Source organism: Typopeltis vanoorti, chromosome 19 (assembly GCF_054136105.1).
Source record: "Typopeltis vanoorti isolate ZY-2024b chromosome 19, IOZ_Tvanoo_1.0, whole genome shotgun sequence".
In the NCBI taxonomy this organism is placed as follows: Eukaryota; Metazoa; Arthropoda; class Arachnida; order Uropygi; family Thelyphonidae; genus Typopeltis; species Typopeltis vanoorti.
This window is the reverse complement of record NC_143567.1, coordinates 53,614,240-53,631,899: the sequence shown is the minus strand read 5'-3', so window position 1 is coordinate 53,631,899 and position 17,660 is coordinate 53,614,240. Positions and strand designations below refer to the sequence as shown.

Below are 17,660 nucleotides of genomic sequence, written 5' to 3'. Positions count from 1 at the left end.
AATTTATAATGGAGGCTCAAGAGTGAGTGTAACAACTATACAGGGATAACATTATCGCGTCACTGTGCAAAGATTTATGAAAGGATACTGATGAGGGCAAGGAATAAAATAGGGGAATGCCCAAAGATCAGTTTGCTTTTATAAAACAGAGATCAACTTTTGCTTTAATTTTTGATGAGGGGAATGACAGAGAGACACTGGGAATTTGAAAGAAGTGTATTTATAGTTTTCTATATTTGAAAAATATTTGATTGGTCCTGAGAAACTTCGAACTTCTTAGTTATAGAAAAGATGATATAGTTTTGTTTTTTATGTGGTTCGCACCCACAAAAAGATTTTTGTAAACCTACAGTACATTCATATCGTGAATATGGCAAGGATAGTCTCTTTTTTTTAATTTGTTTTGTATGTTTTTGTATTCTTCATTTTTTGCTTACATTTGAACAAGAATATGCATTTTAAATGTATAAAACTGTGTAAAAACTAAATTTAGTAATTTTACACTTAAAATTGATTGCGACAAAGAAGTATATCTCCATTCCTATTCATTCTGGGGATGTCTTAGATATGGTTAATAGAAAGGAGAAACGACTGTGTTAGGGGATGATGTGACAATGTTTCGCTCATTCAGAACTAGCGAGGAAACTAGAGCGAATTGAACAGTGTGATACAGAAGTATGGATTACATATTAATAGCAAGAAGAGTGAGGGTTTAAATCGTAGAGAAAATCTAAAAGGTTAACGGTGTTATACTAAACACACAATTACTGAAAAGTAATGAAAGATTTCAAATATTTGCGAACCTCTGGGCCAATGATTTATAACAGTGTGTCTACATTGGGATGGTGAAATCCACCGTAGTGTACGATTTTGACTAACAGCAGTTACTTTCTGTCCATTTTTGCCTAAGGGACAGAAATATCACAGAGTACACATAAAAGCAATGGAAATAAAAGTTCTGAGGACAACGTGGGCAAAAGCAAGGAAAGATGGAATAAGTTTAGAGAATATTATGAATGTTTTGGGAATAGAATTTTTTTTTTAAAGTATTTGTGACTTCCTGTTGAAGTAGTTGGACATATAATGAAAAGATATTTAGAATGAATACCAAGAAGAATCTATTAAATGAATATTGAGGAGAAAAGTTCCAGGAAAGAGAACAGAACAAAAATATAGAGATTGGATACGAGAAGATTTGGAAAAAAGAAACCTGAGTTGGTGTACATGAAGAAAGAATATGGGAGGATAGACAGAAGTGAAGAACTTTAATCCATCTGAACCTTATCTGACAGTTTCTATTAAAATAATTGACAATGACTTCATCGACATTTGTGGAAGAAATATCAACCATCTTCTATCAAACATAGAAGATAGTTGATATGAAGAGTGTGCATGAAAGAATGGTCCGGTAGTATCCAGCATGAGTTGTAAAGTTTGGACAAAAAGATCCATCTACAATCACCTAATATGTGACAAGAAAAACTAGAAATTGCAAAAGATAAATAAACTATAAAATGAATAACTTACTAAGCAAGTTTTTATGCCAAATCCTAACGAATGTCTTAGAGTTATTAAAATCAACCACAAAGCTCTCGAAAGTTGTCCATGGAATTTGTCCACACATCGCTAATCAAGCCAGGATCCTATGTTGATCAACAACGGTGGAATCCATAGAGGAGACGGTATAATAATTGAGACGAATGCAGCGCAGAATTGGACCCCATTCTTGGATCTCTGTATTACTTTATTGAGGATTAAATCCAGGGTGGTAACTGGAGGGTAACTTGATAGCAAAAATTTGTTACTGTTCTTAGCGATCTTGGAAATTGAATATGGGTTGATATCAAAGACTCGGTATAAATATCAGTGGAATACGAGGATAAAATACAACACGAAAACAGAAATACATTCTGAAGAGCAAACGTAGAGGATAATCATATAAAATTATGAAATTTAGGACAAGATTCATTGAATCATCTATGAGTTGAATACAGAACTCGTAATCTGTTTATCCCAAAATGCATAACTTGACATTAAACCGATATCCATTATCTTTTGTCCACACTGACAGCCTATTTAAGTCGTTCTGCAAGGTCTCCACATTTATGAAGAAATGAAAATGGTCCCAGCACTGAACCTTGTGGTACTCCACTAGTCACTTGCTTTCGTCTCGATTCTGCTTCTCCATATACCACTCTTTGATATCTGTCCAGCATCCACCCTCTTATCCACTCAACCAGTGTCATATCCATCCCCATTTGTTCTAATTTCCGAAACAGATTTCCATGTGGTATTCTGTCAAATGTCTTTGAACGTTTAACAAAATTATCGTGTAGCCATTTCCTTTATCCAACTCTGTTGCTATATTACAAAAACTTAGTAAATTACTAAGGCATGAGCGACCATTCACAAAGTCAAGTTGCCCTTCATACAGTATCATATTTTTATCCACCCAATCTTGAATTCTCGTTTTGATTCCCTGGCCTATAGCAACAATCAACTCTGAATTTTGACTTACTGGCATTAATCTCACACCAGACTCTTCAAATGAACAGCCACTCTCTCGCCAAGCACTTATTCTTTTTGGCTCCAATTCATCTGCTGTCATCATCAGTATCAAATCGTTAGCATTTGGTTGGATATTTGGTTCGTTAACAAGTATACGATACTTGTTAACGAACGATTTTGCGGAACAACCACTTAAAAGAAGTAAAAAAAAAAGTGCAAACGTACTCCAGAAAAGCTTTATTCATAATATATTATAGACATTAGTCTGAAATCGAGACGTTTTTTTGATCACATGACACCACGGATAAGTATCGTAGCATATTAACAGGACGATGAATCCACCTTGTAGCATACTAGCTTGGCTATTCCCCTGAAAGGCTTATTTTCCAGACGTAAACTTTTCCTGCGTAGGAAACTGCAATCTAGGAGTCTTAACAGGCCGATCCACTTCAAGCGGCAGGTAGACGATTTAGAGTTTGCTAGCCTACGTTGCTGTATCAAAATATACTGTACAGACCTCAGTGTCTCAATATCACTTTCCTAGGCATTTTATTCAGGTAGGTGTACTCCTTCATGAGCTATTTCAAGAAAAATGTCTCCAGGTTATCGTTACAAACTATGCAATTCTTAAACCAACCACGTGACCATTCATTGTGGGGAATAACCACATATCATATCCAAAATGGAATTCATTTTAAAAAAGTCTAACAATATTGTATGGACCTGCGTGTGAATGCACATTCCTCATCGTAATCCCATTAGTTCTAAATATAGTTTATTTAGTGGTATACAAACTTGAATATCTAAGGATTGTTTTTCAGCTGGGTGGTAAGCCATATGTGTCTACTTCCTCGTTTAACCACTAGCAAAACGAACCTTTTCGAATACTTTCACGGAGCAGATGATAGCTCGACGGAGCAAGGTCTGTAACATGCATCTCTGTATGTTACCTTGCCCTCAGGTACTTGTGAATCAGGCACTTGTATTGTGCATTGCTGTAGCAAGACACTGTTGTCTTATCTCGTAAGTCTGATGAATGTTCTGTATCTGATACGCATTTTCAGCCTCCAAAAACGGATCAGCAAGACCATTGATTTATGAATGTTAAATATCGGTACTTCAATAACAATAACATCTCAAGTTAATGTTGAGCTGCATTCAGAAACTGGAATAATATTTTTTTAACTCTAATAACATTTGATTTATCATCATACAGAGTATTTACATGTATACAATAATGTATACTTTTACATTTTCTGTTCAGTACAAATGTAGAGCACAGTGATTTTTTTAAAATATAAATGTACATCAATTTTTTTTCAATATCAATATCATAGCTTATTATATACAGCCTATTTACATATACACATTTTTTTTTAATATCAGTATCTTCATTATTGTTATACACTTTACTGACTGTTTTGTTACATAATCTGCATTCTTTGGTTATAAGGATTACGTGTGGTTGAGTGAGGCGAGTTAATCCCACCTACTTCGAAACTTGGGTTAGCTTTTATGGAGAGAGTGGGATTTAGCCTTCACTATTTGTGTTGTTGCTGTTTATGTATGGGATGTAGGCATTGGATGCTAGTGATTTGCGATGTGTATATTAGTGTTAATGGTTTCTTAACCTTTGTTGGTATATTTTCCAGAGTTCGTTTTTTAATGTTCTGTAGTCGTCTATGTGTTTTAACTTTCTTGGTAGGTTGTTGAGTAACGTGGGTATCAGATGCGATCTCACAAAAGAACCTTATGAGTTGTTGAAGGGTGTGGGGATGTAGAGAGTTGTTGCAGGTCGTGTTATACGATATGTGTCTCTGTTGTTTCGATAGGTGATGTTGAAGTAATTCCTTGTTAATGTCATTCAGTGTTTCAGGTTTTTAATGCTCAGGATTCTGTGTGTCGCCATGTGCTGGTCGGATATTGGTTGTTGCGTGTAAGATGTTGAAATCACTGTTGACGCAATTTTCCTGTGTAATGTTTCTAATTTTGTTAGGTGGCTGCTTGATGTGTTTGCATAGACTGTTATATCGTATCTGAGTAGGGATTCGCAGATACCGTGATATAGTTTTTTTATGTTGGATGGAATAATGTCTTTTACTTGAAAGAATTTCGCTGCGATGATGCGGAGTTTTGTATCTAGGTATTCTATATGTTTTGTCCATTTAAGGTGGCAATCTATGTAAACACCAATGTATTTTGTATGTGTTACAGGTTTGATTTCAGACATTGGCAGGTATTTTTGTTGTTAATGCAGCGATATGTGTGACAGTGTATCGACAGTGATGCGGGGCGCGTTATTTTTGGGTTGTGTATTATCAACATCTGTGTTTTGGTACCGTTGATTAGAATAATAATAATAATAATAATAATAATAATAATAATAATAATAATAATAATAATAATAATAATATATTTTTTAAAATTTATTTATTAATTTTATTGATTTCTAAAATTACAATTACACAATTACAATAATCATCTTTAGTGACATTCCAACTTGTAATTTTTACAAAATTCAGCACTAAGTGCTGCATATGTGATTAATTTTCTACATTGCATTTCAAATAAAATTTTGATAATGATACTTTTTTCCATCTATATTTACAACACGTGTTCTTCTAATATTAACAATGAAGATTACACGGAATTTTTGAATAATGGATAATAATAATAATAATATGATAATGTCTCAGATAAATTACATACATATATTAATAGTAATAATAATAATAATAATAATAATATATATATATATATATATATATATTTATTTATTTATTTATAATATTTATAATACATTACACGAATACAATTGTTCATAATAGATACTTGCTACTTGCGCGTACATAATACTTTTTTAAATAATAATAATTGTATACAGTGTATATTATTATAATAATAACTTTGATGATTATACAGAAATTTTTTGCATGTCTACACATTATGTATAAAATAACAATTTTTCTCTTTTCATCGTACAGAGTACTTTACATATTTACAATTAATGCATATTACACTTGATGCTCTGTACATTATACTGTACACAGTTTAAGGCACATTAATTATTTTCAATATTTTTTTTCTTTAGATACAAATTTATATATATATATATATATTAAGGATACGAAGTAATTTTATAAACTTGGTTTTTTTACTCCTTCTCCCAAGTAAGCAAAACAGTTAAGTTTGCTTCTGAACGTAGTTGAAGTCTAAAGGTAGTGCAACACCAGGGCAACTCGTTGTTGCAACCGGGTTGCAACTTGTTGCAACTCGGTCAAGCTACTCACTGAGGAGACCTCCAAAACTACCCAGACCGGTTTCAAAAAACCTTGAAAACGGTCTGGGTAGTGACCCCCACCCATAATGCATTGCAGTATACATCTCTTAGTGAGATGTGTTTAACATTATGGGAAATACTAAGAATAGTGATCAGAGCTTTATCCACCTTTACAACGAGTTGCCCTGGTGTTGCACTACCTTTAGACTTGAACTACATTCAGGTGCAAACTTAACTGTTTTGCTCACTTAGGAGTAAAAAACCAAGTTTATAAAATTACTTGGTATCCTTAATATATATTATCCCCAAGGTAAAACACTTTTCACACACACACACACACACACACAAACACACACACACACACACACACACACACATATATATATATATATATATATATATATCTTCATTATTATTATAATACACTGTACTGACTGTTTTGTTACATAATTTGCAGTCTTGGATTATGAGGATTACGTGGATGAGTGAGGCGTTTTAATCCCACCTACTTCGAAGCGTGGGTTATCTTTTATGAAAAAACGCAGTACAGCCAATGATTTCTAAAAATATTTTTACACATATACAATGATCATCTTGAGTGACATTCCAACTTATAATTTTTACAAAATTCAGCACTAAGTGCTGCATATATATGATTAATTTTCTACATTGGATTTCAATTAAAAATTTCAATTTTTGCCTCTATATTATGTATTTACAACACATGTTCTTCTATTATTAACAATAAAGATTGTACAGAATTTTCTGTATAATGAATGACTAATATAATAATGTTAATAATAATAATAATAATAATAGTAATTTTTTTGACAGTGATAAGGTTTATTATCATACAGAGTATTTACGTATATATACATGAGGCATATTTTCTGTACATTACAAGGATTCAGTACATTATTATTAATAATAATTCAAAGTTTGAGAAAGAGTGATTATACAAACAAATTTCTGCATTCGTTTATAAGGATTACTTGTAGATGAGTGAGGCAAGTTAATCCCACCTACTTCGAAGTTTGGGTTAGCTTTTATGAAGAGAGTGGGATTTAGCCTTCAGTCTTTATATTTTGTTGCTACTGTTTATGTATGGGATGTTGGCATTGGATGCTAGTGATTTGTGATTAGTGTTAATTTAATGGTATCTTAAATTTGCTTTGTTGGTATATTTTCCAGAGTTCGTTTTTTAATGTTCTGTAGTCGTCTATGTGTTTTAAATATCTTGGTACGTTGTTGAGTTGCGTGGGATTCTGATGTGATCTCACAAAAGAACCGTATGAGTTGTTGAAGGGTGTGGGGATGTAGAGAGTTGTTGTGGGTCGTGTTATACGATATGTGTCTCTGTTGTTTCGATAAGTGACGTTGAAGTAATTCCTTGTTAATGTCATGTAGTAGTTCAGGTTTTTAATGCTCAGAATTTTGTGTATCGCCATGTGCTTGTCGGATATTGGTTGTTGCGTGTAAGGTGTCCAGATCACTGTTGACACGATTTTCCTGTGCAGTATTTCTAATTTTGTTAGGTGGCTGTTTGATGTATTTGTATAGACCGTTATTCCGTATCTGAGTACGGATTCGCAGATACCGTGATATAGGAGTTTTTTATGTTGGATGGAATAATGCCTTTTACTTGGAAGAGTTTTGCTGCGATGATCCGGAGTTTGGTGTGTAGGTATTCTCTATGTTTTGTCCATTTAAGGTGGGAATCTATGTAGAGACCGGGGTATTTTGCGCGTGTTACAGGTTTGATTTCGGAACATTGGCAGGTATTTTTTGTTGTTAATGCAAATATAATAATAAATAAATAAATAAATAAATAAATAATAATAATAATAATAATAATAATAATAATAATAACTAAACATCAACGGCAATGTTTCTGACATTCAATGCTTCTGATATTCACATCCATGGCAGCTTTAACAACAGGCCATTTCTTAATATATGCTCTTAAAATGTATAAATCTCCTAGAAACAGGTTACCAATCTCATAGCTCGATTTAAAACTTGCCATATTAGCTTGTTTCTTTTAAATCATGCAGTGAGATATGAAATATAGCTATTGAGGTAAATAACTTTGTTTAATCCTTAGCAATATTAACATTAATTCGTATTAACAATAAATTCAACTACTTTTCAGAAGTCATACATTGCCATAGTTATTGAGCTGTCTTTTGAAGTACCTATGACCTAAATTATGACGTAATAAAAGGCAGACGAAAGGGTAACTTAAAATTTATTAGCAACTATCGCAGGCAGACGATTTCAACTGTGTTGTGTTGTTTTATATTCTGAATAGAGCACGCAGCAGTATATATCATATGCAGAAGTAAAGCATTCGCTAAAAATTCAGTTTTTTGTTTTGTTTTGTTTTGTTTGCATACGTTGATTCGAAATGAAGGTGAATATTTATATCCGGGTAGGTTTAATTATCATATACGATCATATTTTCTATATTTTTTATATCATTTCTAATGGGTAATAATTGTTTGTCAATCGTCGGTGAAGTATCTGACATCTGATAGCGAGTATAGTATAACGTGCTCACTTTCAGTATCACTTACAAGCAAAAGCATTCTTTAACTCCTTTTGCTATCCTGGGGTAGAGCTTCAGATTTCAGAACCAGGTAAGAAGAAAAAGTAGTATTTCTTGGCTCGTTATTATTCCTTTATTACGTTATTTAAATATATATGTAAGTATTGGAATATGAGGTGATAACGCTTAATATATCAGCGGTGCAGGTTTTTTATTTAATAATTGACATTAACGTTTAGTGACGTCACGATCGCATGCGGTGTTTGTGCTTATGTCAGTCTAGCAGAAGTTATTGTTATCGGGTTGATACTAATCGCTGTTTGCATTGGATTATTATTTCGCATTATCATTGGTTGCGATGAAAATAATTCCAATGAACAAAGCAAACATAAAAACCGGAAGACTGGGTTGTTTAGAAACAACTAAATATTGTAATAATGATAAGTTTGTAGCATCTTTTTTATGAAGTCGAATGTTGGTAAAATAGCTCAAAAGAAAGGCCTATAAATAAAGGTATGCATGTTCATAAAACGAAGTAAGACTTGAGGCTAAATAGCCTTTTTCCCCTAAATTTATTATGGATTATAACTATGGTGAAAGTATTGAAAGACTTATCTATTTTATTAAAACATCTTGGATTACATTATGCTGCGTTCTCTTCTTAATTTCTGAAGTTGTTTTAGTCTTAGATGTCATTCTTAAAGGTTGTCTCCACCCAGTCCCTTTTTTTTTCGGGACTTTCGAATTTTCCTTGGTTAAAAGTGCCAGAGAACATCATAACTTCCTTTTGACTTTCATATCACCTGAAAAATTTTAATAAACATCAAATTTAATAAAAATAAAACATAAAACGAACATAGAAGTGCATTAAAAATTACTTGATCTTATAAAATTTAGATATATTTATTTTTATATCGGTAACTTCGAAAATTAGGAATAATTTGATTTTAAAACTGAGTTTGGTTTGTATTCAAAATCTTTTAAATATTTTGAGGCTTTTTTGTAATATGTTAAAAATATTTTAACGATGCTTTCAATTTTAAAATCTTAATTTTTATGTACTTCAACTTTAATTTTTGATTTAATGTAACTTTTTTAAATTTAATTTATTTGTGTTTAAATGTACTTTTAAATTGAATATGCTTTTAGTTTAACTATCATTTTTAAATTAAATTAAGTTATTACATTCATAAGAGTTGTTTACGAATGGTTAAGAGTGGATTGGGTGTAAAATAGGCTCTTCAACGAAAGAGAATGCCTAGTTTCTTGGATGCTGACGGGGGGGGGGATATTGATGTGACGTGTTTATGCCAGGAGAGACCGGAGGTAAACGTTAACGCAAGGAAGAGAGATCTGCTGATGTCTAGTGATTTGTGTATTACCGTTCCTCTGAATAAAAGTCATCAATCATCGGAGCATGAAGAAAGGTTGAGTAGCGTATTCCGTACAAGTGAATGATTTCTACATGTTATGCAGATTGTTTCATAGGCATTCTTCTCAAAATACTAATTATCCACTCATTAGTCTGATTTAATGTATGACAGCTTTTGTTCACTAACTTTTTTTAACTATTGTACGTTTTTCAATAAACAAAAATTACAGAAAGTATTTTTAATTTTATTTAGAGATGTGCGGAAGAACATTTAAGAAGTTATCTTGTTTGAAAACATCCTTGTAATTTTTTTTTCTATCTTTTTATCTTTATCAGCTTGCAGAATGAATTTCCTGTTGTCCTACGTCATCTTCCAAGGTAAGTAGAAGAAACGTATTAAGTAGTTAATTAATATTATTTAACAGTTTGATATGTTTACGATGATGGATAATTATTATATTTATATGATACATCTCGATATTATTTGCTAATCGAAATTTCTTTAAATATAATTTTAAATGCCCTGAAACGATAGCAGAATACGTTTTATTTTTAGATAAAACAAGAACTTAGATAAACGTACACACCGCGTGTCAATTATTTTAATTTGATTTAAAATAATTGACAGTCATTTGTGTCATGAGTTCGACTCGAACTTAAAAATGTTGGATATAGGGGTCGACAACTTGTCCGGAAACTTTTGATCGTTCGCCTATTTCATTTTTGACAAGTAACTTATAAAATGTGTGTAGGGTAATTTTAACAACAACTGTCATTTTACTGTTAAAAACGACCTAAAGAGAGAAAGCAGAACTGGAAACGTATTGCATATAAATTCAGTAACCAGCAAAATACAACAGCGCGTGCAAGTGCCTCTGCGTGTAGGTGGATAGGAGACTACACGTATCCAAGCGTGTAGTCTCCTATCCGCCATAGTCTGACTAACGGAAGAAATAAAAGAACTAGAATCCAAAAACGCAGAAATAATAATTTAAAAAAAAAATTAACTGCAATTTAAAGTGAATAACGAACTTAAATGAGCTGGTGAAAATCAGGTAAAGATCTCATTCGATGGGCAATCAACAGAAATTTGGAAATAGTGAGTGTCCTTCAAGAAAACGTGTTTAAGATATTAAAAGTTCTCGCAAAAAAATTCAGTTGACTTTTACAATAATCCACAAAAAAGCCAAAACATATAATTTCTAAATTTAAGATTTAAAATGGAGATTTATGGGTGGATTAAATGCGCTTAGTAAAATGCGAACATACACCGCCTAGGTGCTCGTATCTTTTAAGTAGTACAATACCAAAGTAACTCAATGTTACAGCTGATTTCTCATAAGCTGTTTTGGTCTTCGAAACTTTTAAGTTTCAGAATATCTGGCAACGAAAGAATAATAAATGGTTAATAGCTTTACAACGCCAAATTGAAGTTTTCTAGGCATTTCCTTCAAGAAAGAAATCAAAAATATTATGAGACTTGTTATAAACATCTCCATCTTATATATACATGGCGGTGGTCTCATACCGTACGATGAAATGTAACTCCGATCCAAATAGCGTGCATTGAGATCAAGTTAAAATTGCTAATCATGTTGATAACAGAATGATAATACAGGCAAATCGGTCAAAGAACTCACACCAATTACAGACAACAAAAATATATTATTCATGCGATGCAAATTACATTGTGCGTAGATGATCGATGGTGCCGCTGTGTGTGCAGTCATAGAATTAAATACTGGAGGTTGTAGATGTGCGTAGTGGAGTGTCTTTTCCGATAACGCTTTGGAAGTGACACGAAGTGTTTATTTTTTTTAAAAACTCAAACTTAAAATTTATTTATACTATTCACAATATATGCATGACCACGAATATGCATACAAATACTAATATGCTAATAGTAATTACTGTTATAATTAGTGACGACTCGTGGCTTGAAATCGTGGGGGTGCTGCAACTTTCGAAATATACATACACACAGTAAGTACAGTGTATACGTGTTTGGATAAAAATATCAAAATTATACAGTTTAGTATAATTCAAAATTACTTAAAAATAAAATCTACTATCATAATCCTAATAATGTTCTAAAATAAAAACTATAACAAATGTTATGTCTTTAATTGTAATGTCCAAATATTTAAAGAGACGGAGTAAACACGATAAGCACTACGAACACTCTACTACTGGCGCAAACTGCATATAAACAACAGTGGAACTGCGTGAAGTACAGTGCCACATATTACGCTAATAGCTCGCATCTCACTATGACGTGCATATGCTTGCGCGCTCCTAAGTGCTACAAGATGGATTTTTATTATTTTTTTATACAAAATAAGAGAATTGTATAGGATTGTTGATGATAAAATTAAATATTACAAGCGAATATAAATAAATTAATAAATATATTTATATCGAGAAAAATTGGGGGTGCTGCAGTTCCGCAGTGCCTATGCACAAGCCGCCCTTGGTTATAATGTGTACCAAGAAGTGATATATGTACAATTAATATATCATAGTTATTACATTTTGTGTGTGTGTGTGTGTGTTGACTCAGCACTTCTTAGGACAAAAAGATACTGTCATTAAGATTTGTGCAAGAAATCTTATACATTCGGCATTAAATTAAATAAGACATTTATTGACAATGTTTATTTATTAAATCTTGGTTTGTACTTTTAGCCTGAGCAAAAGTATTTCGAATCTAATTCGTTTTTTTTATTCTTATTAAATTTTAATTTAGTGCTGTCTGGAATGCTAGAAGCTCTTACAAGCCAAAACAGCGAAGACTCTTTTCACATGAATGTTCTCGATCCAAAGAAGTAAGTAAATTAGTGGGCCCTGATTGCCCAATCGAGTGATTTGGCTTACAAATTCAGATATCAAGTTCAACAGCAAATTAACTACCTTACGCATTTCATACGATAATGGTTTCAAATAAAGATTATATAACTGGAGCCCAAATATTAGATGATGATGCAGTACAGCCTCGCTAGGCCTCCCCCATAAAGCCATTTTTTTTCTAGAACTTCGATGTACATAATTCGAACTGATTCAATGAAACCTCTACACCACTACATTGCTTTCTGAAGTCTTGAAGTACCTTGAAAAAAGTTTCATGTTTGGCCTCGTCTCCAGAGCAGGACATCTCAGTGATGTAATCCTTAGTCTACTCTTAGTGCTAACACTAATGTACTATAGGGTTTATATCGTAGGACTTTTATTTTTCATACGATTCCCTTTCCTTTGCTCAAGATCGACATCTTGTTTACAGTCAAGTAAGGGATTTTTTCTCCCCATAAATATCGATAGCAGAACTCATGCAATTTTAGGCAATATTCCACTCTCATCGGAGCGAAAGTGTACCACTTGTCTGCCACACTTTCGTTCCGGTGTTTTTAAAATCATAGATGTAATGAGCTCAGCTACCTATAAGAAATAATGGCGAACACTGGCTACCCACCAATTCTCAAAAGTCTGATAGGACTAGAAGCCTTCCATTGACTTATTTTAGAAAATCTTCTGGACAATATTAACATTCTATTCCAATATGACCGTTTTTTGGAAACTGCCAATTGAATGGATGGTGTGGAGATCAGTGGTGAGAGCACTTGTTGTAAAATACTGGTTGGGGTTTGCTCACTGGTTGGAAGGTCGTTTATTTATATGAGGAAGAGAGTGGGTGAAACAGTAGCACCAATAGAAATGCCTGCATTGGTAGGAAACAAAGAAGAGCAAGTACTCTCCCATTCTTTCTAATTGGAGTGCCAGTTTCCTCCGGAATCGCTCGCTCGCTCGCTCGCATCGTAAGTATCTGTCTTCCATCTTGAACGGTTTTCAGTAATATCCGTATGCGAAACCTTATCAGATACCTTAGAAATGTTGAGTTTAAAGTGCAGGTTTTTCCAATTTTTTTACTTGGCACATGTCCAGAGGCGGTGATGTGGTCAAGGTGATTCAGTGGCGCACTCAGGATTTAATCTTGGAGGGGGCCGAGCGCTCAGGATTTAACCTTTGGGGGGGGGGAGTTGAGTAGACGTTTTGCGAATACACACTACACATCGCATACGACCTATAACTGAGCATCTGCAGTGATCGCTAATTCATAAGTAGCACACAACATAAATAAAAAAATGAATTTTAATTAGGAAAAGATTTTTGGAAATTTTCTAGTGTTTTTTTCCTTTTCTTTGGGGGGGTGCCCGGGCCCCTTGCCCCCCCCCCCCTTCTGGGTGCGCCACTGAGGTGATCTACTGTGGAACTTGACCGTTGGAATTTACATTTGTCGTCACTGATTGGTTGATAGTTCTCTAGGTGTTAAAGATTTTGATCGTTAAGGACCATCACTTCAGACAACATCGAGGAAAGTGATAAGCTGATAGTTTCATAATAGACAATTCTCTTTTTTTTATGTGTGGTAAATGCAAGCCAAGTATTGCCGTTCTATGTCCTCATTAGATGTGCTCCTAAACAACCAGCTGCCCTTTGTAGGGATAACATAACAAAGGTCAGCTGATTGTTTAGGAGCATATCTCTTCAACGCAACTAGTGGTGTACCATCAAGACCCGAATCCCCCTTTGGTATCCAAGTTGTTCAATATTCCCAATATTCTTCTGATGGATTTCTGACAGAAGGCCATAAGAGGGATGCATTGCAATGTTTCAGGTAAAGATGGAGGGGATTTTCTTTGGCCATCTATGCTAAAGTTAGATGGAAAAAATTATGCCATGAGGCCAGTTTTAGATAATATTTAATTACGGCCATTTGGGTGAGGTTTTGTAGGTGTTTGTGTGTATCGATGTAGGCTGGAATGAAACGGGAGTTTTTTGTGTTTTGCTTTTTCGACTGCCCTGACTCACTTCTTGGAAAATCATGGATTCGATATTGGACAACTTGTGAATAGAGGGGATGAAGGATTTTATTCCAACATAGATAACTTCTGTAACAAGATCAACATGTATTAATCCGAATTATGATCTGAATTACTAAGAGAAGGTAACTGAACAATGTACCTATACGGAGAATGTTAAGCAGAGATCCAGGGTGTTGGATGAGTTAAGAGGATTGTCCAGTACTCTGGTTAGTAGGTGAACAGTTATTTAGGTCACAGCTTACAGCCACACACACACACACACACACACAGATGGTTCTTCCTGAAGCACGAAGTGAATGGGTCTCAAGATATGCAAGCGAAGCAGTCCTCCCCCCCCCCCCCCACGTATTCTTTTATGGAGTTAATACATAAAGTTCGGATGTCTGGATCAGTCTTAATCGGAAAAAAATTCATTTTAATTTCAACTAAAATATGTAAACGTAAATTAAACATCTAATGGTAGTGGTGTATATTTTATTTTATTTATTTATTTTTTTCAAAGTTCAGCGAAAGAGTTAGAAGAAACAGCACTTCTCAAAAACACAGTCTTAAGTGCTTTGCGTGAAATTCACAAGACGCTGAAAGAAGGAAAGAATGTCAACAAATCGTTAGTGAGGGAGGTAAGCATAAATCAGTAAGTAGATATTGAGTAATGTTTGAAGTGTAGTTTATTCTCCTTCAGTCATAAATCAATTAAGTTAAACTTCTTAACGAGTCATCACCAGTCGTGTTACGATGTCTCACATGAGCACTTTCCCTTCAATTTATTTAAAACATTGTTAACTCCAGTTTGTTTAGAAATATGTGTATAATTAATTTCTGATTAATTAATATTGGAGTAAAGCAATAATTTTACTTAATTTTCTTAGTTATAAAAATGAAATTCTTCGAATCGAATTTATAAAATACACAATGCTTCCCTCTGCACTAATCGATCCTCCACAACGCCACTATCCACCATCTACGTACAACGCCATCTACCACCCATTAATAATATTATTGCCAGTAAATTATGTGTGTTGTCTGGCTGATTTGCCTGTGCTCGACCGGCACCCCCCCCACACACACATACACACGCGCACACTATTTTTGCATTCTATTTCCGTAAAAATATTAATTAGGAGTAAATGACTCAAACGTTTATCACATTTTCTATCAGATTCTAATATTTGGATGAAGATTCCTTCGCAGCCAATTCTAGGAAATGATTTTATTTTCTAGTTAATGGAACTATATTCAGGACTAGTGTATATTTCTGTTGCAATTCATGGAAGTGCGAAGATGACTGACAATTGAGAAGCAATGAATCGCACCTCATAAAGCAACTAAGAAAAGGGATAGCTGTAAACCGTCTTAATGTTTCGACTCATGTCAACTCATGAGCCAAAACGCTTAGATCCGTCGGGCCACATTGCCTCCACGTTAGGCAATACCCAACAACCCCTAGATAAAAATGAGTTATGTGTTTATAATTATTTCTTTCCTTTTTTGAATATATAGGTTTTAATTGTGGTTTTTCTCTGTAGTTAGTTGACGCCAAAAAGAAACTGGATCACACAGGCAGTGGAATGGGTGTCGAAGCTGCCCAATTGCTTGCTTATGTCCACAGATTGGCACCTAAGAAACTCAGGTTAGAACTGCCAGTGTTGGGAAAAGGTGCGTGGATTTGTCTTTATATTCATTCATTTTAATTGTATTTAATAATACGACCGCATGTAATATAAAGGTAATAATATTAATTCAAATTATAATTAATTATGTATTCTGTCGTTAAGTATAGTAAATATAGTAAATATTCATTTATGACAAACAAATGCCTAAATGTTGAAAGGTGGTGGCTCTTTTCATAATACGATAAAATTAATTACGAAAATTATGTAATTAATTATGAAGTTTAAATATTGAAATGTTAAAACCAAACAACGAGGAATGACGTGCAGAACGTTACTGTCTATAAGGGTGAAACATGCTTTTAATCCCTTCTATCTGATAAGGTGTAGGAAGAAATTCTATCTGATGTACTGTGTAGGAAGAAATTTTTGAGCTACGTGCTCAGCCCGAGTTGGGCAAATTATAGATCTTGAAAGGGAACTAGGATGGCCTTAGGTCGTCTATATTTGCATAATTCCGATTCATCATAATTTGCTGCTTGTTGGGCTAATTCATTTGGATGTGAGGACGATTTTGAGAAGTACTTTACTGCGAGAGATTGCAGGAAAGAGTAGATATAAGGGACATTTGTGTCTCGATGAAGTTGAACATTTCTGATGTACCATGGTGCATTTCAGATCATACGTAAGCATTTGTTTTGCAGTCTTTGCAGGTTAAGGATATTTGAGCTTGAAGTATGGCTCCAGGCGGGGGACGCATAAGTGATAATGGGACGAATCATCAACTGGCAGAGGAGCAGTTTGATTTTAGTTTGCTGTTCCTATTGATAAGAGGATAGAGCTGAGTGATAACTTTTGATGCCTTTGCACATAAGGATTTTGTATGCGGACTGAAGGTTAGTTTTCTATCTAGCAGTACGCCGAGATATTTGGCTTCTGTTTTCCAGGGAATCGTGATGTTAAATAGAAGGATGTCTTCTTTGGAAGATGTTGAATTTTTTGTGAACAGAAGAGCACTGCTTTTTTGAGGATTTACTTGCAGTCTCCAAATGGAGAACCAGTATTCCGGTTTCAGAAGGTTATCTTGTAGTTTCTTTGTAACAAGATGCGGTTTTGGAGATCTGGCCAGTATTGCTGTATCGTCAGCATAGAGAGTAATGATAGGTGACATCAGGTTATGCGATATGTCCGCGATGTAAATCGAGAAAAGTATCGGCGCCAGGAGGGATCCTTGAGGCACTCCAGCCAAGATCCGCCACTGAGTAGATACCGCCCCATTTAGTTTAACTTGCATGCGTCTTCCAGAAAGAAAGGGCTTAATGAGGTGGATCAGATCCAGTGGAATGCCGGTTAAAATCAGCTTGTATAGGAGTCCAAAGTGTCATAATTTGTCGAAGGCCTTTTCTAAGTCAAGGAAGACTGCTCCGGTGAATTGATGCCAGTTGAAGCTGGTGGTAATGTATTC

At 34.1% G+C, this 17,660-nt stretch overlaps 1 protein-coding gene across 3 annotated transcripts in view; it reads left to right on the top strand.

Annotated features, from left to right (window-relative positions):
- LOC150096122 (uncharacterized) overlaps nt 1-17,660 on the top strand; it is a 135,979-nt gene that overhangs the window by 97,411 nt on the left and 20,908 nt on the right. For 2 of the 3 annotated variants that reach the window (XM_090408823.1, XM_090408822.1), the window contains exons 2-5: nt 10,045-10,086; nt 12,455-12,533; nt 15,088-15,205; nt 16,112-16,241. In XM_090408823.1, the coding sequence (XP_090264949.1) occupies nt 10,053-10,086; nt 12,455-12,533; nt 15,088-15,205; nt 16,112-16,241 (361 nt within the window). In that variant the 5' untranslated portion in view covers nt 10,045-10,052. Of the gene's footprint in view, nt 1-8,286; nt 8,428-10,044; nt 10,087-12,454; nt 12,534-15,087; nt 15,206-16,111; nt 16,242-17,660 lie in introns of those variants that run through there. The other variant, XM_090408824.1, reaches the window with a different exon arrangement.